Here is a 24,491-nt window from a genome sequence, read left to right on the forward strand (position 1 = left end):
GTGCCGCTGGGTCTGGAGAGCCTGCCTATGCGAGGGACGAATAAGCCGCATACCTCCTCTGCTCTCCTCTCTCCCGCTCACCCGCTCCCAAATCGGTGAAAACCTTCTATCCGCATAAGAAATGCACAGGGCTTGTTTTCTTTTTTGGTGCTCAAAACACTATTATAACGCTCGAATATCGCTTGCTTACGCCTCTGCATGGCATTTTTTCTTACAGCGCCAAGGCGGGTGAGGTATGTGTGCAAGGAGAGATGTCTACGGGACACCTTTATGATTGGAGAGGGGGGGGTAGGCAAGGGACCTCGAACCCCTTCACGTATCGACTGCACATTCTTTGCTGCCATGACAGACACTGTCACCCCCGCCACCATTCTTGTTTCTGCCTGCAACCCCATCGTTCCCTTCTCTCTCTCTTTCTGCTCTATTCGAAAACCTGCTCTCTGCTGCTTCACTGCCGTCATGATTGACCTCAATTCGGTCATGAAAGACAGTGCGAAAGGAAGTAGTGCCCCCTCCTCCCTCTTTTCTTCCCTCGATTACCAACGTCGCTGCATTCGCGGGGAAAAAAAGGGTTTTTTTTTGCCCAATCCATCCTCTGCCGTAGCTTTTGTGGCTGTCTCTCCTATTTCCTTTCTCCCCTCCCCTCCCCTTCCCTACCCCCCCCCCCACACACACAACACTTACTAGCAGGCATTTGGTGCCGAAAAATGCGTCGTGCCACGTGCCATGTATCCGTGCGCTGCACGCAACCCGCGGCGGCACTCACGCCTGTGCGTACCATTATTGCCGCCAAGGGCATCGTAGAAAACCGTATTGCCAAGCACTACACCAACCGCACTGTCGATGAGTCCAAGGTGGAGCAAGCGGAAAGCGTGAAAAAGACGCTCCACCCCAATCCGCGCAACCGCAAGGAGGAGCTTAGCCACCTCACCCAGCACTGCAGCTACGAGTACGTGCCGGAGTTTCAGCGGTGGGCAAATGATATGATGGCGGTGTACAGCGACCCGCAGGGGTACGGGCACGATATGGCGTATCACTACCAGCGCATCTGGAAGGCGAAGAGCTTGACGCGCCGTGGCGTGGAGGATGGCAGCGGCGCCTTCGACGTGTGCCGCGTGCATCCGCATTGACAAGGAAAACGTGACGAACGAGGTCTCTGTGGATCGGCATCACCGCGGGAATACCTGCGCTGCGTCAGTTCGAGTGTTCTCTGAGCGATGACGACAGCGACTGTGTTGGCCACGCACCCATTTCTGTATCATACAGTTTCTCCTCTTGCTGCTTCCGCGCGCTGGCGCACTCCTAGCGTTATGTACGCCTTGTGCGCATAAGTATGTGTGTTTGTGTGTGCGTGTCTACTTGTCCGGTGAGCAGTCCCCCGTAAACTTGTACACGAGCTCAACCTGCTTTTTCCTTTCTAGCCCTGCCGTCTGTTGTAGTCCATGTAGTTCGTCGCAGTAGATAGGCTTTCTGTTAGGAGACTTTTGAGAGTTTTTTTTTTCAGTGAGATTGCCCCTCCCCTTCAAATAGCCTCTTTTGTCCTTTCCCGTCGACAATCCCTGCTCCGTTGCGAGGTCGCCGCCCGTCCGCCACCCCTTTACTCTCGCGCGTGCCCAACGCCTTGCTTGTTATCGTTTCTCCCCGGGGTCGGGAAGGGGTGCAATCGCTTGGGGCCGGCTGCTTTGGTTTGCTCAAGTAGGAAGAATCTGCAGGCGTGTACCCCGACGCGTACGCACGTACGTGGCTCGCATCGCATGTCAAGAGATAAAGATTCCAAGCTCCCTGCCGAAAGGACGAAAAGCAAACGAGAGAATGAATGGTGGCATGCTACGGTGACCGGATGCAGGGGGTATGCTTCTTTGCCGTCTCTCATGATCCCGCTATAATGGTGATGCTCTGATGCTGAAAGAGGAGTCTCGGGCTCGCTCTGTCAAACCAAACAGGAACTGTGAAGGCACCCACAAATACACACACACACACATACACACAGACGGCGACACGATCGCACTCGATCAGGTAACCCAGCAAGCTTGTCACGCACCGCGCCCTGCTCGGTTTTCACATGAGCTGTGCCGGGGGTCATTCTCTCCACTTTCATGCCGTATTTTTCTCCCGTTGGTTATTCTCTCTCATGCCCTGCTGCTGCTCCCCACCTCTAACTTTGATAGACGGAGCACCTCTTTGCACAAGACCGAAAGCGCGTAGGGCGGAAATACAGGTTGTGAGCGCGTGAAGACCTTGCGCACCGCGCTCACGTACATTCGACGCCGGCATCACCCCTCTACATACCCCCAATAGAACAGCATCGAGCCGACGCAAGTGAAGATACCATTGCAGAAAAACACACGGTGGAAAAGGAGTGGTCCACCGCATGGACGCCCTGACAGTTGCCGTGTGTATTCTTACGTGTACACGCCCCCTCTCAGAGACGCGCTCGCTACGCCCATACTCGCCCGTTGCAAACACAGCGAGCTACCAAGGAAAGTCCCACCACTAAAACGTGGATTGTAGCTACTTTGGCTCTCCAATGGACGTGCTGGGAGCGTTTAGTCGGTGGCCGCGCCCGTTGCAGTCGTGGTGGCTACTGCTGCTGTTGCTGCTCTATCGCGTGACTCTGTGTTTGACACTGCGGACGGCAGAGTCGCCCGATGAATGGTGGCAGAGTGAGGAGGTCGCATACAAAATGGTGTTTGACCGTGGGCAGCTCACGTGGGAATGGGACGAGGCCATTCGCTCGTATGTCTTTCCGGCGATTTTCGCAGGTCCGCTGTTTGTGCTCAAATGGACAGGGATGGACACCGCTGTTACAGTGTGGGCCTCTAATCGGTGTGTGCAGGCTTTGATCTTCTTTGCGCATGACTGCACCATGCTCGCCCTCGCACAGCGCCTCGACGACCTTTGGAGCTGCCTGAACCGCAGGAAGTCAGGCCGCGACGCGTTCTCTGCCCCTCTCTCCTCATCTGTCAGTGAATCCACCAAAGCGAAGCGCCGCGCACCGACAATTGCGTCCACGACGCTGGCGGTGGTGGTGGTGGAGTGGTTCCTCATCGGCACAGGAGTGCGCAGCTACTCCAACGTGTCGGAGTCGCTCTTCTTCCTGCTGTCGCTTTACCAGACAAGCTACCCGTCGTTTCTTCTTTGGGCTGGTGTGGCATGTGCCATGCGCGTAACGGCGGCGATTGCGACGCTTCCGGTTTTTATCATGCACGCGTGTCGCTTATGTGGCAAGATGGGCGTCGCACGTGGTCTTCTTTTTACCGCTCTCATCACAATCGGCATGGTGGCCGCCATCAGTGCCAGCGTCTGCCTCATCGACTATATTTTTTACAAACGTCTCGTCTTCACCCCGTATAACTTTCTGAAGTTTAACTGTTTGCTGGGTATGAGCAAATACTATGGGGTTCATGCGCCGTACTGGTACTTCGTCACGCTGCCGGCGATGGCCGCCCCATTTGTCTTCTTTCTTGCGTGGATGCCTGTGTGCTGGAGCTGCATGCAGGAGATGGAGAAACACCACTCGAGTGGCTCGGCACCGCGTGTGCAGAGCACGCTATTTTCCGGCTCTTCTTCGTGGACACTGCGGCAAGAAATACAGCGATGGTTTTTCGTAAGCGCGCCGACACTGATGGTTTACAGTGCTCTTGATCATAAGGAGATGCGCTTCATCTACTTTCTGCTCCCGCTGCTCCTCCTGATTTCCAGTGTGGTCGTCGTCGTCCTCTGCCCTGGTTCTCTGTCGGCGCTGAAGCAGTCGAGTAGAGTGCGGAGTAGGTCTTGGTGCCTTGCCGTGCCGTCTGCTGACACGGTGCGGCGTCTCTTCACGCTCTCTTGGATTGCGACTGCGGTCTTCGCGATTGTGCTCCTGTACGGCTACCGCCGCGGCGCCCCGACGCTGTTCCGCGCAATCCGGAGCGCCGACCAGCACTATAGGCACCTGGAAATACTCACGCATTGCCACGCGACGCCTGGATTTGCGCAGCTGCACGGCAAGGTGGATCGAGTAGACTGGGTGAACTGCCGGATGAAGTTAGATGCCGTCTCGGGGGTGCCAGAGGTGACGCAGGACCGCCTTTTTACGGAGCAGCCGAAGGCCTACGCGCTGTGGCGCTACCTACGGGACCCTTCGATCCTTGACGTCGAGGATGTGGGCAAGGAGAGTGCGTCAAAGCTGGGAAAGGATGCGTGGTGGCGGGAGATGCACCGCCTGATGCCAAAAGGCGAAGCCCCTGCTTTGCCAGACGGCATTATTCTTTTCCAGAAGATAGCCATCTTGCTCGAGACGGACTTTTTGCAACCAATGGGCTACCATCGAGTTGCGGTCGTGTATCACGCACCTCACAGTTTCGAAGAGCACGAGGACCGCTATCTCGAGTTGTGGTCCCGGGAAACCGCGCAGAAACGTGAATCATGAGATGGTGCTTCCGAGACACTTCGGCGTTGCCAGACTAATAACTTTCCAGATATCGTTATTATTATTCTCATTATGTTGATTCATCTTTTTTTTTTCAAAGCCCGGTTATAGGATAGCTTATTATAAATCCCGTCTGCATACGGTAGGTGTTTCTGTATCGCCTCTCGGTCATTTCTTTTCGCGTCGTGATTTTTTTTGTTTCGTGTACTTTGGGTATTTTTTTTTTTTGCGTTCACTAACAAGGGGAAACAGCAACCGCAGAAACGAAAACACACAAAACTCAGCATCACCCGTGAAGCGAACGAAAAAAATGAAAATTTTCGGGTGTTGAGGGTGGAGAAATCACCTGACGGAGTGCGAGAGCAGCAACGCGCATTAGTGACTGTTGTAAGTATATATAGATTTGCTTGGTATCACGAGTGGGTAAGGCAGGGAACGCCGCGCAGGCGGTGCGCTACTGTAGAGCAAGAGGGCACTGAGCCTTTTCTTGTATATGGTCCCTTTTCTCTTAATGATTTGAACCTATTAGAATCTCTTGAGACCTCTGCAGTGTGTGCAGATCTGTGCGGTCTGGTGTGCACACATACACGTCTGTCTTGATTATGCGCTGTGAGCTTCTCTTCCCGTAGTATATTCCTGTGTCGCTGCCGACTCTTCCCTTCCGTCCGTTTTCTTTGCAGACGACCCTTAGCGGGAGTGTACGTGCTCCTCTTTCTCGGTCTCTGGTACCTAGGGCGGACGACTGTAGAACGATGGCGACCTCGTCACCTCGCACAGCGATGTTTTCGTCGGCGGCGATGAAACAGTATCTGCAGCAATCGATGGAGGACGATGTCCTCTGTGCCTTTGGCCCCGACTACTTCTACGGCGCGCGCGCCGGTGCGTGCGTCGGCTCCCTGTTCTCTGCGACTCTCTGCTGGTACACATTTCGACTGCTAAAGGAGGACCATCGGGAGGCAGACTTCCTCGCCGGTCTCAAGCAGGGCCAGCGCAACCCTCACTTCTCTACGTGGACTCTTCTGCGCGGCTTGCGCACTCAGCCGATGCTCACCACCGGGTGCATTGCGCTTGCCATCACGTCTGCAATGAAGTGCGTCAAGTGCTACCTGGCAAACCTCCGCTGCCGCGAGTTTTTCATTGACGACGTGCACTTCGATATGATCAGCAAACTGAGCGAAACGGACTCAGAGGCGAGGGATTTTATGGCGACAGTTTCGCATAATGCGACCGGCTGCGGTGCAGGCGCACACGATGCATTTCCGACTTTCAGAGAGGATTGCAGTGAAGGCCAACCCACTCAGTCGCCTGCCCCTAGGGCGTCTGCGTCGAGATCGACAGTGAATGGCCTATTCCACACTCACAGTAGTAGGCTAGATAACAAAGAGTCCACTCTTATTCACCGCGCGCCAACATACTACGACGGGGTTGCCGTCGCGCTTCTGGGCTCCGTTTTGGACTGCTACTTGCCTCAAAAACCGGTTCAGAAGTACTATAACATGCGTGTCGGTACCTGGTAGGATTATCTTGCTTAGGTCTGTGTATTGTAGTTACCTTTTTTTTGGTAGCCTTGCTTAATTGGTGCAGCGCTTATTCTAGGGTGTGTTCTTTGCACTCCCCTGTTAAAGGCGGTTCAGAGCTGTGCAACAGTGCGGACGAAAGGGAAGGTGGGGGAACTTGAGCAGTGCACTGTTTGGAATGCTCACTTCGCCCCCTTCCCGCGCTTCTCTCCGCTCTCCTTGAGCACGTCCTTCCGCACGTAAGCAAGGTGTGCCAACTCGCGGCTTTCTCATCCATTGTGACTGTAGCGGCTAACCTGCGAGACGCCTGCTTTCAACTGTGTGCACCTCAACCTCTGTAGCTCTCCCTCTTCACCTACACCTTCCTCGCTGTTGTCTCTACGCCTTGCAACACATACAACCCACCGCACCGCTGTGTGTGCGGTGGACGGTAGCGTACCTGCTCCTAGAAAGCTGTATTGGGACTAGGCATCTACATGTACGTGTAGCAAAGAACAGGCACCCGACTGCAACCATTGACTCTGCTTCAGCTGTATGTAAGAAGCACCGCCAGTGAACGCAGGTACACATACATAAATATATATATATATATGCACATGAAGTCCTCAACGGATCGCCCCACCACGACGCCGTTGGCGGCCGACACAGCGGCATATGCGACACCCCAGACACATGGCGTTGACAGCGTAGACGGCATGTTCGGCTCCCCTTTGCAGCTTGACAGCTCCACAAGGGGCACTGCGGAGCTCCACTCAGTCTTGGAGTCCCTCTCGTTGGTGACGGTTCCGAACACGACTAGCTCCAGTCAGAGCAACCTCTCACTGGCAGAAAACCTTCTCGCAGATAAGGATGGCGCTACCACCAGGTCATCGAATGCAGATCATGACGATGCAACGGCTACACTCTGGTGGAGATATGCAACCGAGGACGAGCGGCAGAACTTCTTCGCCTCCAACGTAACTGGCAAGGATGACGGTAGCGTCCGAGGCGCCGGAAATGTCAGGGTGTGCGTGAAGGCACCGGTCGAAGGTCAGGAAAGGTTGCTTCCTGGAGGTGTTTCACCCAAGACCACGAGCTTTTCCACGAAGTGCGATACCTCGCACGTGACGGCTCCGGCGCGCGAATTCTCTGCCATATGGAACCCTCAAGGCATGCTGGGCGGGACGCGTGAAACATTGGACACACGGCCCTCCGTGGACGATGCCAGTTCCATGGTCGCCGTGGTGCTGAGCGAGGAGGTACCCGATGACTTGCCGCGCGCACCATCGACGTACGCAGAGCTGCGCAGTTCCCCCTCCACGCCTTCGGTGAACACGATTCATCTCAACCTGCAGTATACAAGAGTGACATCGTTTATGTCCATCTCGTCCCCCTTTTCTGCCTCCGTGCAGAGTATATCATTCCTGCGTACGTCTGTCCAGCACTTGATGAGCAACTCGCAGCACTTCTACGCGTCCTCGTCGTCCTGCGCCTCAGCCAACGAGGTACCACTGTTCGGCGAGGTTGGTGTAGCGGAGCAGAAGCCCTTCTGCGCGTCGCTCCTAGAGACTGGATCGGTGGTGACGCAGAGTGCCTTGGAGCCGGCCAAACTGAGAGAAGGGACCTTTGCGCCCTCCTCAGTGGAGGCGAGAGGCTCGTCAGAGGTAGTCCCCCTCATCGACCTGTCAGCCATCTCGGCAGCAGATAACGCCAGCATGGCGCAAGAAGCCTCACCGCGCAATCCAGGTGCACCTACTCTCCCGTGCACCCCAATGGCGTACCGCGCCGTCACCACTTCGGTCGAGGGGTGTCTCCTAGAGGAAGAGCAAAAGCGTATGGCGCTCGTGGATGGCCAAGCTTCGGGCATTGAGACTATTCTGGCACGGGAAGTTTCGGCCTACCTCGCTATGAGTCGCCAGCGGCGCAGGGCACCTCGGCAACGCAGTGAATACGTCGGCGTCACCGAGCAGCGAAAGTCTGTGGAGGAGAAGGCGAGTCTGCTCCACGACTCGATGCAGGCACGCATGAGGATGGCAGAAGATGAACACGAGAACTTTATGAGCAGTTACCGACAGATAGACCAAGTACAGCTGCACAACGCCGGTTAGCGGGCGCCACGGTGGCCGCCGGTGCTGTCACCGGGGAGTCAAGCTGAAATGAACGGTGCCACGCGGAGCATTCCTTGCGGTGCCCAGCATCTTTTCCCTTCGACTCCATCGATGGCTCCCTCTCCGCCAACGCTCAGCCACGGCCGTTTTTCCTGGACACCTGCCCTGTGGCACCGTCGGAAGCGTTAAACGGGACCGACCGCTGGATGGCATCGAAGATGCGGCCTCAGCTTCAGCTAGACCGGCATCCGCTTCGAGCAACAGGTGCGTCGACCAGCCGACCCTCATACAGTTTTGCGAAGTGTTCACAGACGAATTCGTATACACACGTTTTTTCATCTTCTCTTCGCCTTCCCCTTTTCACCAGCGGCGAGGCAGCAGTGCGATTTGGAACTGTTGGAGGCACCTTAGCGGGTCTCCACTGGAACTATAGCAGCCTTTCTGCTTTTTTTTTCTGTTGTCATTCTTTTGACCTCTGATGGCCAGTGGAGCGGGGGAGGGGGCGCCGCGTCGTGGCACCAGGATCCAGGCACCCACGCACAGTGTGTATATGCGGGCGCCAAGCAGTCCATCATACCCCTCCCCCTGTGTCCCTGTTACCCCCGATCAACTTATGGCGGCGACAGGGCCAAGCACCTACGGCGTCAGGTGGTGTGCGTGTGTGTTGGGAGAGGGGGTCTGCGTCACTCCGGGGGAGCGGAAGTGGTGAGAAGAGTTCGGGACACAGGCCGTGCTGGGGGTGACTCAGTCGGGTCATTGCAGCAACGTGTGTATACCGCTGCTGCGCACCGGGCTGATGGGAGCCTCTGAGCGGCCGGGTCAGAGTGGCGTTGAGTGTTTGCTGTATGGCTAAACGGACGCACCGAAAGAGAGAAGACAAAGGCACTCGGCTTCACTTGTTCTCGGGGCTCTGATACGCAGGTACGACACCTCCCGTGGATGCACGTGTGTTGTGCGTTGTTTTGTCTTGCTTTCTCGCCCACACCTCTGCTAATTTATATGAGTGAATGTGTTACGAGGTACCCCAAAGGGGCCGCTTCATCGATATCCTGACCTTTTTGTTTCCCTGTGTTGTTGTATAGCCTCCCGATAAGTTGTAGCAAATTGCAGGGCCCGTCGAAGCGCGCTTCAGGAGGGCCAGGGGGTGTTTGGCACGCACATGCCTGCAGCGTCTCTTGCCTCGGTAAAACTCAGAGGGTGAGGCGTCTTCGCTTTACACCTTGCTTGGCATGCAGTGCCGCTAGGCACCGGTGGCGGGAACACCGTTTGCGTTGCTTTCCATAAGGTTTTGGTGAGGGGAAGCTGCAGAAATCCTGACCGCCGTGCGCTTTCTCTTCTTCTGCCTGCTTCATACGACTCCGACTGGGCACATTCTGCGTACCGCCCCACCATTGCCGAAGACGAACTGCATCTCCCTTGCTCGTTCTTCCATTGCTCGCGTCACCACTGCCATGTGATTCGTGGTTGCTTCTCCTTTTACACCTTTGTCTCTCTCCTCCCCCACCCATTCTGAAGCACTAACACACGCGCATGCTCACCCCACGGAAGCCGGCATGCACAGCTCTTGGCCCGTATTATGGTCTCCACTTTTCATCAAAGTCAACTGACATTTTGCGGCTCATCTGCGCGGCTCTGCTGCTGCGTCGCGCTGCCGTGGCGCACCCCTTCCTCTCCTGAAGGCACTCGCACAGGCTCGCGACTGTGCTGATGTGGAAGGCATTGCCGGACAAGGGAGCATCATGAAGTCGTTCCCCTTACAGCACAAGATGATGCAACGACTGAAGTTGCCCTACATTCAAGTCGGCACCTGCGAAGTCATGAACCTCGCCAGCTCCTACAACATGGACTCCTTCAATGTTTTCAATGGCAAGAACAGGGGCTTGTACCAGTCGACGGCAGCAGGCGCTACCCCACGCGCGTCGACGACTCCAACCGACGGCCCCGCGACGTGGTCGCTTTCACAGCGTCAAGACCCCTTCCTGGGGGAGATGGTGGCAGGTGGGCTGCTAGACAGCTACACGGGTCGACAGGCATCTACGTTTGTGAGCACCTACCTTGCCAAGGCACTGAGCATGCACACTGTTTTGCCATCGGAACTACGCTCCCTGCGCAAGGAAGACCCTACTAATCCCCTCCTTGCTGTCATGATGGCTGCCTTGGCCCGGCGACGCGGTATGCACACGGCATCAGGGAGTCTCGTGACGGAGTGGGAGCTTCAGCAGTACGCTATCAGCGCTGACGCGGCTTTTTTCCGTATGTGTAAGGATGGTGGACGCCCTCCATACCCCTCCTCGGCTCAGGAACAAAGAGACAGAGATGCAGGCGCAGAGAGTCACCGTCCATCGCCGCTGCCTCCAGAGGAAAGTGGCTGTCGCGGTGTGTGGTTCTCGGCGACCGTAACCCCAACCTGGCTGGCGGAGCAGCAGCGGCGCGCGCTGACAGAGCACAAGCAGCGGCTAGCCCCGTCTCCGCAGCGAACACTCGCGGGTGCAGAGGCGGCCGAGGAGCGTGAGATACGGGAGCTGCTGGCTAATGCACCGTTTTGTCTCGATATCGCTGTCAGTTGCTTGGGCAATTCACGTGCCTTCGGCGTTGCCCGAAACGCGCTGACTGGCGGTATGCAGAGTCGACTCGACGCATCGCGAGAGCGAACGGTCCCGCTGAGCATTGACCACAACCCGCTTCGCACCTCGGAGTACCGGCGTGTCGTGCAGGCAGGTGGCATAGTCGACTCGACCGTCGGGGACATGATTGACGGCAATCCGTACTACAACGTCGCCCGGAGCTTTGGCCACTGGTCCATGAAGAAGGACGGACGCCGCTCGCCGGTGGAGCAAAAGATGATCGCTCTGCCCACGGTCAAGACGTGGCGTATGCTAGCCGGGGATGCACTCGTGCTGTGTAACCATGCCGTCTTTGAGACTAGGCATCAGGATGACAGCAGCATGGATGAGTTGGCAAAGGTGGTGGGCCGAGGGCTCTCGCTTGACTTACCACCGGAGGCGATCGCCGCCTCTCTCTGTGACTTTGCCATTCGCTTTGGGGCCGAGCACTCCCTGCAGGTGATGGTGGCCGTGGCGGGCTCGGCGGCCGGCACCGCAGCAAGCGGGGATGATTCTGGAATGTCAGCGCCGGAGTTCGCCGAGTGGGTGGACCCGGGGCCGCTCTACGTTGGTGCGTGCCAGCGGTTTCCTGAGCTGCGCCGAAGGCTGCAGCAGGACTGTGCCCGGTGTGAGATTACACTAGCCTCACTGATCCGCCGCCGCTGGGAGCGTGTGCGCGATCTGCTTCCGACTCGCCACTCCCTGTCGCTGCTGCCCTACTACGGAAAAGAGTGCGGTGCGTTGCAGCAAATTATGGAGGAGGAGGCCATTTTTTTTGAGCACGAAATCTTGCGTGACGTCACTGACGTGAGTGACCCACGTCTCGATGTGGTATTCCAAAAACTGGCGAAGCGGCTGCAACCGAGCGCGCCTGTTGCGTGATCTGAGCGTCCTGCTAGGTGCGTGTGCATGTCTTTGGCGTGGTGGGTGGGTGTTGTATGCGGTGTTGCGGCGTGACGTGTGCAGAGGGTCACGTGACACCAACAACAACGTGTCGCGGACATCGTCCAAGAAGCTCGGGTTTTTGTTTGTTGTTTGGAACTCTGTATCTGTGTGTGTGTGTACATGCGAAGATCTTCACTGAGTTTTGTCGACTCTCGTTGGCAGATTGCAGGCAGACACACACACACACACACAAAGAAAATGGAAAAGGACAACAGGCAAAGGAGGACGGTGGTACTGCTGCACTGTACCGTCTACTGAGGTAGACACGGTTGAATAGCAGTGCGCAGCGGCCCGACGTTATTGGCGAATATGCGCTCTTGGAAAGCGGTGCCTGTCTTTCCGCCACACGACAAAGGCCCCATTCATCTTCACGAGTTCACCTTCATCGCTCTCTCACATAAACTCTTTTTCTTTTCGCTGTGCGTGACTAACGCAAAAGAGAACAAGTACTAGTGCAGCACGCATGCGAAAGGCAGAGAATGCGCTGCGCTTCCTTCACACCTACGGCCACGCCCGCCGTGGCGAGAAGCTCCAACTTGCGGCACTACCGCGCGCTGTTGCAAGTCATGACCTACGCTGGCCAACGGGAGCAGACAGCAGAGCAAGTGATTCGCGACGCCATGGTGGGGGGTGTGGTGGTGCCCTTCACTGTAATGCACAACACGAATGCGCTGGCTGTGGCGGTGAAAACTGGAGACCCACCCTGCATCACTCCCCTGGATGCGCCAGTAAGCGCTGACAATTTGTCACGCGAGGAGGTCGGCATAATCACACTTCTGATGCCGTCGTCAAAGTTTATTGGGACAGCAGCGTCGCTGCTTGCCGACGGCTTCTTCAGCTTCGCACCGCTATCCTCCACGGTGGACAAGTCGCGAAGCACCTCCTATCAACATCGCTCCGAGTGCCAGGTTCGCGACCTCTTCACCCTGATTATGCTTCTTTTTCCGGAGTGCTTCATCGCCGAAACACTTCCACGCACACTTCTGGAGATGCGGGAAGCGGAGGGGTCAGTCTCGGACACGCAGTCGAGCAACCGCGCCGAGAGCGAGGTTCCGCATCCGAGTTCTGTTTCAAGAGTCAGCCCGCCCATTTCACCCACGCCGCCTATCCTACCGCGCGGCCAGGGTACTCAGTCGGCAGAGCGCATCCACGCGAGCGCGAGCGAGGGTCGGGGTATCGCAGTTGATGCAGAGTCACTGTCGAACAGCATAGTCGACGCAACAGTTGGCGGCTTCCAGGCTGGACCGCTGGAGGGGTCGCTAGGAGTACTCACACCTGCCAAACTCGTTACCACCGACACGGGGGCCACCGATGGAGAGGGGTTGGGAGTCAGCAGCACGAGCGCCTCCATGACGGCAAACTTGATGACACTGCCGATCGTGAACGCGGTCCCGCTTTCACTCGACGTGCTTGACGTGCTCCTGGAGTCTCGACAGTCTTTGGCCGTTGTATTGCTCTCCCTGATAAACGACGCGGTGCGCGAAGTGCAGTACCGACAGCTTGAGCAGTCTCACACGTCAACAACAGCGACAGGGTCGACGGCAGCTGCAAGACTCCCATCGTGTGAGGGTGGTGTGCTGCAGTTCTCTGCCGAGGTCCTCCTGACAGCGAAACTGCTGCTCATGTCTGTAATCTCGGCGTCTGCAGTCTGGCGACAAAGATTCTCCAAGACAATGGAAAGCGCTAAAGCAGTGCTTCAGGGAGCTGCGATTTTGCCGTTACCTCCGCCATCTCCGTTTCACGTCTTTAGTGAGTTGCTAGGCGAGGACGCCGAAGGCGCGACGCCGTTTTTAACCGTGCCGGTAGAACGGTGGAGCTGGGGCAAGGAGAAGGACGCACTTGGACAGTGGTACGACCGTTTGCTCGATCGACTCCTGGTGGCCACAGACGCCGCCGGTGTGGGACTAGATGCGTACTTGAAGAGCGCGAAGTCGACCGCCGTAAGTTGCGGGCGCAGCGTCTCGGCATTTCCCGCTCTTCTCCTGCACCAGCCATCCGACGGGCAGCCGGCGGTGGAGATGAATCTTGCGTCTGTAGCGCGATTGAGTGGCTCTGTGCGGCTTCCCTCGTTACCCATTCAACAGGGTGAACTGCACTTGCTACTTTGCCCAGGGATGCAGGAAGACAAGACTGGTGTGCCGCAGGCTCGCGGGCACGAGCTTCTGTTGGATGCAACGGCGTCGCCTACTGCAGACTTTTTTCAGGCATGTGCGTCCTCGGCGTGCACTGAGGCGCAGCTGCAGGCGTCCGGTGATGCGGTGCCGTGGCTGTTTCGTCAGCGATTCACAGAACTCTCGACGACTGAGCAGGGCATCGTTACCGCGGCATTGTGTGATCCTGCGACGTTATCGGCGGTGTTGGAGAAGAATGCCGCAATGCTAGCGCGCCTCACGTTGTGGTGCCGCAACCGTTGGCCACCGACATTAGATGCCTCGACTGTGCTGGCGAGTACAGCGCGCCAGTCGCATGACGAAGTCAACGAGAATGAAAGCCCCCAAGCGGTGCACTCGATCGGTGACCAGGTGGAGCAGCACATCCTCTTTCAGCGTCCGTTCAGTGCTTCAGTGGGGCGATATGTCCGTGAGCTAGTGACCTTGAGGGGGCTGAGCAAGGATGTGCTCGAGGCGTGGATGCGGCACGTATGCACAGGTGCTGATGCTGCAGCTGGTGCAGCCGTCGACGGCAGTATTGCGTCTCCGCATCGTGCCATGTTCTCAGCTTTGGTGAAGTTTGCGGTGCTACATAATCGGTGGCAGCTCCATCCGGAGGTGGAGGCGCTGCAAAAGGAGTATGCCATGTAGCCTGAAAGTGACGCTTTTGGCGCGTTGGTCAACAAAAACGGATGGCGGAAGAGGATTCGCGACTTTTCTTCTAGTCCGACGCAGCGCTACCGCACACAAGCATCCAGCATGCCGACAACGTCCCTTTCTTCGAGTGCTTTTGCATGAAAAACGGGAGGGGGCTTCTGGTGGCACACCGTTTTGGAATATCGACCCTCCGATCCGTCTTAAAGCTCCTCTGAAAAGCAGACATACACCCACATTCATCATCGACCTGGTGTGCTTCTCTCTTGCCGTAATGAGGCGCCTTCTCTCCTTTTGTGTGTGTGTGTGTCTGTGTGCATGGCCGGCGCGCTTGTGCTCGAGTGGAATGACACGACTGACTTGTCTGTCTAGTTTCACACGTACGCATACACACGCATACAGATATATATATATATATTGGACAGCGACGCACAGGCGAAGACACTTGCAAAAGATGATTCAAAGCAGCTCTCTCTCTATATATATACGTAGTTTTTTTGTTAATCTTGGTAGGTGACTGTGCGCCCCTGGGTGAGAGGAGGGGGGAGGCATACGCATGTGTGTAGATTGCTTCCTGCTTTAGTGGGTGGTGGATTGGCGCGCGTTTGTTTGGCTACCGAATCCGTCTACAGGCTCTTTCTTACTGATCGCGCACCTCAGGTGGACTTCTCTCTTTACGTGCGCGTGCGTGGATGCGTACGCTCTGCTCCAGGACAACGCCGAACCTCTGCAGTGAGGGGTGGGTGGGGGGGGGGGCGCTGTCGCTAGATTGTTGAATATATATATATATATATGTATAGCATGTGTGATGTGTTTGTTCGTGCCCTTGGTTCCCTTCTCTCCCGCTTCTAAAGCGTCTTTTCGTTTCACTCTCATGTGCCGCCGACATCCTCTTATTATTTTTTTTGATGAGCTTCTCGTCCGTTCGACCACCCATCGGTGCTCGCTCCTCGTACCACACCACATGTACCACCGCTGACTTGTGTGTGCTTTTTTTTTCTATTGGTGGTCTCTCTGTGTCGCATTTCATTTTTTTCTATTTGATCGTTTTTTTCGTTTGCTGTGGTCGTGATCCCGCATTCTGTGCCCCGTGATGAGCACGCACGTCAGCAGCCAAAGAGAAGGAAGAAAGAGAAAACAGAATTCACAGTATCGTCTACTATCCGACGTTGTTGATTGCGTTTCGTGTAATGCGCTTGCATCTTTGCCACCACGGGTAGGCGTTGTACACCACACACACACACAGACAGACAGACAGACACATCCGCCAGGCAGACCTACCACCTTCAGAAGCTCCCCTACCCACACATCCTACTTGCGTCACGTGTAACGTCGACAAGAACACGTGCGACTCGAGTGTCTCAGACTAGGACACTCTCAGAAATCAGTGCGACACGTACAATACACCATAATGCGAATTATGAAGCATGAGAGAAAGAGACACAGAAGTCTGCTGTTGCTTCTTGCACTCAGCAGGCAGAGTTGTCTGCTCGCTTGGCATACTATCACAATAAAACAAACACCCTTCGTACATTGCTGACTAGAGGACAATGACACCTAACGAGTGGCCCCTTTTTTTCGTCTCTCGCTCGACTGCCTCGCGCCGACAGGGCCATGGTGCGCACATGGTGCCTTGAGTTGGCCCTTTCTGCTCCACCTTCACCTACTCTCACTGTTTCAACCTCGTCTTCTCGTGCGGGTGTATATATGTATATCGACCCTCCTGCTTCCGCCCCCCCCCCTCTCCTCCGCCTCATCCTCTCACCTGCAACCGATACAGTTCCTTTTCAGATAAGATTCGAACATGCGCAACTACAACAACTTCAACCGCGTGTGGAAGGCGCCGCGCCGTCCGTTCGAGAAGGAGCGCCTCGACCGCGAGATGAAGCTGTGCGGGCAGTACGGTCTGCGCTGCAAGCGTGAGATCTGGCGCGTGAACATGACGCTGTCCAAGATGCGCCGCACGGCCCGCCTGCTGCTGACGCTGCCGGAGAACCACCCCCGCCGCCTGCTGGAGGGTTCCGCCATCATGCGCCGCTGCCACGAGTATGGCTTCCTCGACGAGGAGAAGGACAAGCTGGATTACGTGCTGTCGCTGACGGTGCCGGACATTCTCGAACGCCGCCTGCAGACCATCGTCTTCAAGGCCGGTCTCGCCAAGTCCGTGCACCACGCCCGCGTCCTGATTCAGCAGCGCCACATCGCCGTCGCCAAGCAGATTGTGACGATCCCGTCCTTCATCGTGCGCGTGAGCAGTGAGCGTCACATCGCCTTCGCTGACGCTTCGCCGTTCGGCAACGGCCGCCCTGGCCGCGTCAAGCGTGTGCGCGCGAAGGCCGCCAAGCGCCGCGCCGGCGGCGACGACGACAAGTAAGATGGAATAAACGACACAAGGGTGCCGCAATGGCGTGGGGACGCGTTGTGCAGGCTGTAGGTGTTTGCCTTTCATGCGATCGGCAGTTCGTGAGTCGGATGAAGATGAGCCTGTGCCTCCACTGCAGGTGCCACTGCCTCGTCGTGTACCTTTCGGCTTCTTGTGTTGCACGTGTAGAGCGACCCGACTCCCTTTCGCGTCCGTTGTGTACTCGACACTGATTCGGCACGTGAACGACGTTGTGAACACGCCCCGTTTGCTTCGTTTCGTTTTTTGTTTTGCTTTCCTCTATGATCATCATTTCACCACCTGAATTTCTAAACAAACCATGCGCACCCACGCACGACCACGGCAGGAGTTGTCGCTGGGGGTTTTCTCAGCGAGGACGTCATCCCGGTATTGCCCGTACCGTCTGGCGTTTCTCTCGTCTGAGCTCTCGGACGGCACGAATCCGTCTTCGCGTGCCACTGACTATCCGCCGCTGTGTTTGCTTGCATGTTTGACGTTCATAAGCGAACGGCGACAGTAACGTGGCAGGCGCGGCGGGAGAGCAGAAGTGGATATCGAGTAGGGATGTGGAGTCGTTGGCAGCTCCATGGGTGGCAGTGTTTTTTTCGCGGCTTGCCATCCAGAAGAGCGTCCCTCCCCCAGTCTGATATCTGTCTGTGCGTGTGTGTGTGTGTTTGTGCGCTCCGTGCGACCTCGAAGGACTGTAGTGCGAGCGACCCTATCACCCACCGTACATGGGCCGCTCTGCGCCTCTGCGTTTTATGTGCGCTTCCACTCTCCGCTTCACTGCATCGCCCACGCGCCTCTCACCACCGCCACCGTGGAAACGTCCTACACAATACGCGCCTCCCGCGCGGCTTCACAGTAAACTAGGTTCTTCAAGCTCGAGGTCAATCCACCACTATCTCATATTATACACACCCCATATCCCCCACACCCCTTTTACCATTCAACACATCCGCCATGTCGCGTGTGACGGTCTTCCAGAGCCAGCTGCCGGCGCACAACCGGCTCAAGACGCCGTACGAGTCGGAGCTCGTTGCGACGGTGAAGAAGCTGACGACACCTGGCAAAGGCCTGCTGGCGGCGGACGAGTCAATCGGCTCTTGCATGAAGCGGTTTGAGCCGATCGGGCTGAGCAACACCGAGGAGCACCGCCGGCAGTACCGTGCGCTGATGCTTGAGGCGGAGGGCCTCGAGCAGTACATCAGCGGTGTCATCCTGCACGACGAGACGGTTGGCCAGAAGGCGGCGAACGGGCAGACGTTCCCCGAGTACCTGACGACTCGCGGTGTTGTGCCCGGGATCAAGACGGACATGGGACTGTGTCCGCTGCTCGAGGGCGCAGAGGGCGAGCAGATGACGGAAGGCCTGGACGGCTACGCGAAGCGTGCGTCTGCCTACTACAAGAAAGGCTGCCGCTTCTGCAAGTGGCGCAATGTGTACAAGATCCAGAACGGGACGGTGTCGGAGGCGGCAGTGCGCTTCAACGCGGAGACGCTCGCGCGCTACGCGATCCTGTCACAGATGAGTGGGCTTGTGCCGATCGTGGAACCGGAAGTGATGATTGACGGCAAGCACGATATTGACACGTGCCAGCGCGTGTCAGAGCACGTGTGGCGCGAGGTGGTGGCGGCGCTGCAGCGCCACGGCGTTATTTGGGAGGGCTGCCTTCTGAAGCCGAACATGGTGGTTCCCGGTGCCGAGTCCGGCAAGACGGCGACACCGGAACAGGTGGCGCACTACACGGTGATGACTCTTGCGCGCACGATGCCGGCGATGCTGCCTGGCGTGATGTTCCTTTCCGGTGGGCTGAGCGAGGTCCAGGCGAGCGAGTACCTGAACGCAATTAACAAAAGCCCGCTGCCACGGCCGTATTTCCTCAGTTTCTCGTACGCGCGCGCGCTTCAATCTTCTGCGCTAAAGGCGTGGGGTGGAAAGGAGTCTGGCGTTCCTGCCGGACGCCGCGCTTTCTTGCACCGCGCGCGCATGAACTCGTTGGCGCAGCTTGGCAAGTACAAGCGCGCCGACGACGACGCCTCCACGTCGTCCCTGTACGTCAAGGGCAATACGTATTAAACCCCCTTTTTTTTGCGCGTCATGTTCGAGATGACGGGGATGACTGCGCGACTCTTTTCTGTGAATCGAGGGCATTGAAAAGACGGGGTCTCTCGTTTTCTTTTTCCTTTGCAAGCGCAGCCCATTCAGTTGCGATTTGTATGTTGACGGAGCCTCTCTCAGGCGGGTGCCCCGACTTTTTGAGTTCGGATGTAAAGGGCTCAAATGCGCCCCTTCTCATCTCACGCAGTGGCGACAGCCGACAGGCTGTTGACGCAGTGGGAGGATGCGGGTGTGCGCGCCGTAACTTCTCTTTATCTTTGTGGACATTCCAAAGGACGCTGCACGGTTACCAAGGAGGGAGTAGTGCCCTACTCTGCATTCTCCTCATCTCGCCGTTCCCCTGCCATCCCTCTCTTCACAAACATCAAAAGAGAAGTAACGCGTGCGCGACAGAAGCTAAGTGCACAACGTGTATGGGGGACTTGTGTCCTGCATGTATACATATATATATATACATGTACGCACATGGGGACACACTGATCGCTCCTGAAGTAGACGACGAGGCACGTCATCTGCACGCTACTGAGTAGGTTGCATCGTGCCCTGTCAAGCAGCATCAATGGAGATATTATCGCTCCCGTTCCTCCGTACATACACATACACATCTACCTATATCGAGATCTATATATATTGTGCGTTACTGGTGGCGTCGCTGCGTGGGCACAAGGCCTCTTTGCTGGTTCTCCTTCTTTTTTTTTCGTCTTCTTTGCCCTTCTTGTTTTTTTTTTGATCTATCTACAGTTCCTTGTGGCGATGTATCCCGTGGTAAATCCCGGCATGCACACCCAGGCACACCCAGGCACACACAGGCACACACAGGCTGAGACACCACAAAGAAAGAACGAAAAAAAAAAAAGAAACTAAAACGACATGCAACAACAACAACAAAGGAACCGAAGAAAAAAATGAAAGAAGAGCGTTTGCTGAACGAATGATGCTTCGACAACGTTTGAATGAAAAACAAAAAAAAAGGAAACAACAACAGCAGCAGCATTCTGTTTTTTTTCTCTGTGTGTGTGCGCGTCTGCGTTAGCGAACATTCTACCACAAACAGCACAAACAGGCATACGCATAATGAGCTGCCGGTCGTCTAGCTCTCTTACACCATGCTTAAACCCACGCCATCTGCGACGCGCCGTCCTGCCCAGGAAATCGAGCAATGCATCCCATCAGCCTCCTCATGTCCTTCCTCGCCCCCTTCATCGCGCATATGCTGCGCGATCGGCGCCAGACGGAGACGCGGCGTGGACTGTGTGCCTTTGCTCCAAAGCGGGACGCGTCCAGGGTAATATGCTCGAGGGCGAGGGCCGGGGGGGTAATCCAGGTGCACTGCAGGACACGCGCAGGGAGGAAAGCCACCAGCCGCAGGCCAGGGCCCTGTGCGTCCTTGCACATCCCGCCTGTGTGCCATGCCTCCTCCCTCTCAGTCGCCTCAGCACGCGGCATGTCAGCACATGGCGCGCGGCGACGCTTCCCATTGGACTCTGGGGGACCCGGTGGTGCAAGTCAGGGGTGCTCTCATCACGCCTCCGGCATCCCTGCCCTATGAAAGCCCAACACGGTCGGATGGAGAAGGTATGCCGCGTGTCTCGCACACACGCACATCGGCGCTGTCCCGTATGCATCTCTTCGCACCTTTTCACGTAATCCCTCTTGCTCCTTTGCTCCCCCTGGATGTTATCCTTGGATGTGATGCCCGGTCCCCCAGCTGTGCATGACAGCCCCTGCGCACAGCGCACACATGTGTGTGCGTCCTGGGGCCTCTTTCAGGACGACGTTGTTGTTGTCTGTGTGACCCGCTTTCTGCACCTTCCAGTTCCATGGATGCCATGAATGGTGTCTGAAGAGGATGCCGGCTTCTGCTGGAACAGGTGGGGGCGCTGGTATGCGTCTGTGGCGGCCGTGGGCAGTCCACCCTCTGCTGCATCTGCACGCCTCTCATTAGGAGTGAGTGTGTGTCACGCAGGGAAGGGGGCCGCGGATAGGCATGCGCGTGCCAACAGAAGGCTCACAGCTTGTCCTGCTGAAGGGGACACAGAGGGGCATCCTTAGACACCCGAGGGGGAAGCCCCTGCAGCGGGAGTGAGACGTGCGTCACGAGGTTCCTGCATGCAGTGGCTCCCCGCTACTGGATGCTGTACCACGCACCGGTGAGTGTGCACCTACTTTTGAGGGGGCTCAGTTGCACAAATTGCTCAACCCCAGAAGGCGAATTGTAGTGAGATCTGCATAACATCCTTGTCCGCGGAGGATATGAAGAGTGTGGTGTGATGAGCACAGAAGGCGTCCTGTTGCGTTGCACACTCGGGGGGGGCACGGCCATGATGAGGCGAACAGGGCCCTGGGCGGAGGATGTTCGGGCGACACGGCATTCAAGCTTGGCTATCTTCGAGTTGCTCTTGTTCTAGCGAACACTGGCGAGACGATGGTCTGAGAGAGCCATGATGCGGCGAGTGTGGTGCGGCCCGTGGCCGGGCCTCTGAGGCGCCGTGATGTAGGGGGCCCAGCATGCGGGCGGTAGAGTCGACAAACGCCGCGGATTTCGTTGTACCTTGCTGCCGTGGCACTGACTTCTTTAGGGAGCAGGCCCAGAAGGTCTTCCTCGGAGCGTGATGAGGAAGGCAGGCCGTACTGCTGCAGCTGGAGACCTGTCTCGCCGAATGGCCGCGCAGCCGCTTTCTGTGTCGATGCCTCATCATGCGCCCCACTCCTCTCTCTGCTGCACGCTGGCACGCGGCTGGTGAGTGGTTCTCGAAGCACGGTGGTGCAGGGGAGCCGCCCAGCCGTGAGCCGCGCAGACACGCACACGTCAACACGAGGCACTCACACTTGTGCCCCTTGTGAAGGGCCATGCGGCGAGGCTTCGCGGGCATTGTCCTGAGTCTCTTTGGTTTGGTGTCGGTTGCCGGCGTGGAGTGGTGGATGCGGCGGCGTGGACTCTGTGTTGTCGCACGGCGGTCACTGGCGTGAGTGTGTGGGCAGCGCGCCTGGCCCTCTGCCGTCACCGAGAAGGCGGTGGAATAGTCGAGAAGGGCTCTTGGCTGGTGTGGGCCCGACGCACCCGGCGAGCGTTTTCGAGGACGGCGGCGCAGCTGCTGACGGTGGATGCTGGCACGCGGGTGACGGTCAGGATGGAGAAGGATACCTCGAGCACAGCGGCGGTGGCGCAGTCCGCCATGCAGATGATGGGCACTATCGTAAAGGTGGACGGAGATGCCACGTATGTTATACTAATGGGGAGCGGCGAAGTGGAGCTCTCTGTGTGTACGTGAGCGCATTGTTGTGCTGCAGCCGCCGAAGAAGCTGCTCCACAGCGCGAGGCTGGTTGCGCTGGTAGGCTGGCTGCGCTCCTGCGTGCACGACCCGCGGAACGTCGAGGCCATCGCGCTGATCCTGTTTAGCGGCGGCTGGCGGGCGGAGCGGATGCACCTGCTGGATGGCGTGGATCTCCCGCCGCTCGTGTTTGTGTCGACGGTGGAGCTGGACAGTATTATGGAGAAGGCGCAGTGGAGGCGCGACCACTACAGGGCGATGGGCGTGCTGCGCCGCGAGCGGACGAGGAAAGAGAAGGTGCGCTACGCCATGGCCAAGTACATGGGCACCATGAGCTGCATTGCCGGCGTGCTGGTGGTCGGCTACGTGTTCACGACGGACCCGCGCGCGCACCGGCGGCCGACGAGGCCTTGGCTGTGCGATGCGAGGACGAGGAGGCGCTTGTGCGCGATGTGCTGACGCCGATGGCGGCGTCGCATCCCCGCATGGTTGCCCTCGCCGGTGGCTCTTACGGCGGCCGGTGTGTGCCGTGTCGCGGCGCGGTACGCGTGGAGGGGGTGCCGCTGGTTCACGTCGACGTGGGCGGCACGAAGGACACCCTGCGCAGCGTTGTCGAGGCCCTGGGGGTGGGCAGTGGGGAGGTGTGCGGCGACCTGCTGGGTTGTGCGGAGGAGGCCATGCGGGGCGCGACCGTGAAGGGCAGCGGCCGCCTTCCGTCTTTGGTGATGAGGCTGCGCGAGGGCAGTGATCTGGGCAGAGTGTACGGCGAAGTTTTGAGCCTGGTGAGCCAGTGCCAGGCCTGCCATATCATCCTGGAGGTGCCGATGAAGGCTCTGACCCCCTCGAACGTGTCGTTGCGGAGGCTGGATTGTTACTGCATCGCACCCTTCTCCCGCGGGCAGGCGTCCGCCTACACGGAACACGCGCTGGATCTGGTGTACTTTGTGGAGGTGGTGGGGACGCGCAGCAGCGACGTCGACGAGCTGTGCACTGCGCTGCGCCAGCGCGGCGCGGACCCGGTCGCGTACACGAGCCTCATGCTTGTGAGAGCGATGCGTCGGCTGCAAGCTGTGCTGGGACCGCCCGGCTCGCCTGCGCGTGCGGCGATCTGACAGCTCGCCTCGATGCCGTACACCGACGGCGTGCGTGATGACGCCATTGGAGCGATGCCGGTTTTGGGGCAGCCAGATGTGCCAGAGGTGGTGCTGTACGATCCGGTGCAGGACGAGTGGCGGTTCGCGCAGCCGGCTGAGGGCGTTCCGCTGGAGGTGCCTTTGCGCCGGCTGCTTCTCAGTGTGCCAAGGGGACGGAGTGAAGGCGCAGCAGGGCTGCGTCCGTCCTTGGAGACTGGCTGTTTGATGGGCATGGCCGAGAGAGAAGGCGGCGCAGGGCAGCCGCTCAAGAGCTGCGTCCGACCGCGTCAGCTCTGGCGTGCAGGGCGCTGCGTGGCGGCGTTTCTCGTGGGTGTGACGGCGTGTGCGATCCGCCTTCCCTTCGTGGTGCGCTGTCGGGTTGCGGTAGTGGCCAGTGCCGGCGCGGTCTCCTGTGTGTCTTGCGAGACGAGCATGACTGGGCCGCGTGCCGCCGTGGTGACGTCTGCGCGGCGGCGTCAGCGGTGTGCGGACGGCGAGCGACATTGCCTGGTGCCTGATGGAGAACCTCCCGTGCCGCGAGGTGACTCTCAGGTGCGCGGGCGTGCGTGGCGTGTGTGTGCCTGGCAGGAACGTGGCAGCACAGCCGCAACGCCACTGCGTCCCCTTTGTCGTTGAGAAAGGGGGAGGGCGCACCGCTGTGCCCGTGCCGTGCTGAGTGGGCACGGACACGCCACCGCCGCGTGCGTCGTCTCTCTTGCTGCACCGCGATGCTGAAAGGCTGGTGCACCAGGTGCCCTGTCGGGCCTGTGTGTCTGTGTGTGTGTGTGTGTGTGTGTGAAGTGCGCGTCTCACAGAATGCCGGCGGCACCCCTGCCTGTGTGCTTCCTCTGCGTGTGTGTGCCAGCCAGCAGCCACTGTGCTCCCGCTGTGCACGCCTGGCAGCGTCGCTTGCCTGTCTCCCGGCCACTGCCTCCCCTCCCCCTCCGCCTCTCTCTCCATCTCTCTTCTCGCCCTGTTTCACTGCTGCCCACGCCGCCCATCCCCCTTCCGCCTCTCACAACACGCACGCACGCCACCGGACGCCAAACGATAACGCGTGCACGCACACGCCGCACCCACAAGGCCATCGCGTCGCCATTGCTCCGCTCTCTCCCGCTCTCCCATCTGCCTCCCCCCCCGTGCCTCTTCCCTCCTCGTCCGCTGTGCTGCGCCATCTCATCCCCCCACTACCCCCTCTGCTGTTGCTCTTTGTG

The 24,491-nt window shown here is 58.0% G+C and overlaps 8 protein-coding genes and 1 pseudogene across 8 annotated transcripts, besides 1 other annotated feature; all 9 read left to right on the top strand.

Annotated features, from left to right (window-relative positions):
- Positions 1–707: 707 nt before the first annotated feature.
- On the top strand, positions 708–1,130 carry LMXM_36_1190 (conserved hypothetical protein; the record flags this gene model as incomplete). The annotated part of the gene is made up of 1 exon (XM_003874415.1): positions 708–1,130. The coding sequence occupies one exon, from the start codon at positions 708–710 to the stop codon at positions 1,128–1,130; it is 423 nt and encodes a 140-aa protein (XP_003874464.1).
- Positions 1,131–2,527: 1,397 nt separating this feature from the next.
- On the top strand, positions 2,528–4,411 carry LMXM_36_1200 (putative GPI anchor biosynthesis protein; the record flags this gene model as incomplete). Its single annotated transcript, XM_003874416.1, has 1 exon — positions 2,528–4,411. The coding sequence occupies one exon, from the start codon at positions 2,528–2,530 to the stop codon at positions 4,409–4,411; it is 1,884 nt and encodes a 627-aa protein (XP_003874465.1).
- A 752-nt stretch (positions 4,412–5,163) lies between these two features.
- LMXM_36_1210 (conserved hypothetical protein) lies at positions 5,164–5,928 on the top strand (the record flags this gene model as incomplete). Its single annotated transcript, XM_003874417.1, has 1 exon — positions 5,164–5,928. The coding sequence occupies one exon, from the start codon at positions 5,164–5,166 to the stop codon at positions 5,926–5,928; it is 765 nt and encodes a 254-aa protein (XP_003874466.1).
- A 590-nt stretch (positions 5,929–6,518) lies between these two features.
- On the top strand, positions 6,519–8,015 carry LMXM_36_1220 (conserved hypothetical protein; the record flags this gene model as incomplete). The annotated part of the gene is made up of 1 exon (XM_003874418.1): positions 6,519–8,015. One exon carries the CDS (start codon positions 6,519–6,521, stop codon positions 8,013–8,015), a length of 1,497 nt encoding a protein of 498 aa, XP_003874467.1.
- Positions 8,016–9,754: 1,739 nt separating this feature from the next.
- Positions 9,755–11,500, top strand: LMXM_36_1230 (conserved hypothetical protein; the record flags this gene model as incomplete). The annotated part of the gene is made up of 1 exon (XM_003874419.1): positions 9,755–11,500. One exon carries the CDS (start codon positions 9,755–9,757, stop codon positions 11,498–11,500), a length of 1,746 nt encoding a protein of 581 aa, XP_003874468.1.
- Positions 11,501–12,042: 542 nt separating this feature from the next.
- On the top strand, positions 12,043–14,364 carry LMXM_36_1240 (conserved hypothetical protein; the record flags this gene model as incomplete). The annotated part of the gene is made up of 1 exon (XM_003874420.1): positions 12,043–14,364. The coding sequence occupies one exon, from the start codon at positions 12,043–12,045 to the stop codon at positions 14,362–14,364; it is 2,322 nt and encodes a 773-aa protein (XP_003874469.1).
- Positions 14,365–16,171: 1,807 nt separating this feature from the next.
- Positions 16,172–16,741, top strand: LMXM_36_1250 (putative 40S ribosomal protein S9; the record flags this gene model as incomplete). The annotated part of the gene is made up of 1 exon (XM_003874421.1): positions 16,172–16,741. The coding sequence occupies one exon, from the start codon at positions 16,172–16,174 to the stop codon at positions 16,739–16,741; it is 570 nt and encodes a 189-aa protein (XP_003874470.1).
- Positions 16,742–17,713: 972 nt separating this feature from the next.
- On the top strand, positions 17,714–18,829 carry LMXM_36_1260 (fructose-1,6-bisphosphate aldolase; the record flags this gene model as incomplete). Its single annotated transcript, XM_003874422.1, has 1 exon — positions 17,714–18,829. One exon carries the CDS (start codon positions 17,714–17,716, stop codon positions 18,827–18,829), a length of 1,116 nt encoding a protein of 371 aa, XP_003874471.1.
- Positions 18,830–22,002: 3,173 nt separating this feature from the next.
- Positions 22,003–23,913, top strand: LMXM_36_1280 (annotated as a pseudogene).
- Positions 22,003–23,913: a sequence feature.
- Positions 23,914–24,491: the final 578 nt, after the last annotated feature.

This window comes from Leishmania mexicana, chromosome 20 (assembly GCF_000234665.1).
Source record: "Leishmania mexicana MHOM/GT/2001/U1103 complete genome, chromosome 20".
Taxonomy (NCBI): Eukaryota; Euglenozoa; class Kinetoplastea; order Trypanosomatida; family Trypanosomatidae; genus Leishmania; species Leishmania mexicana.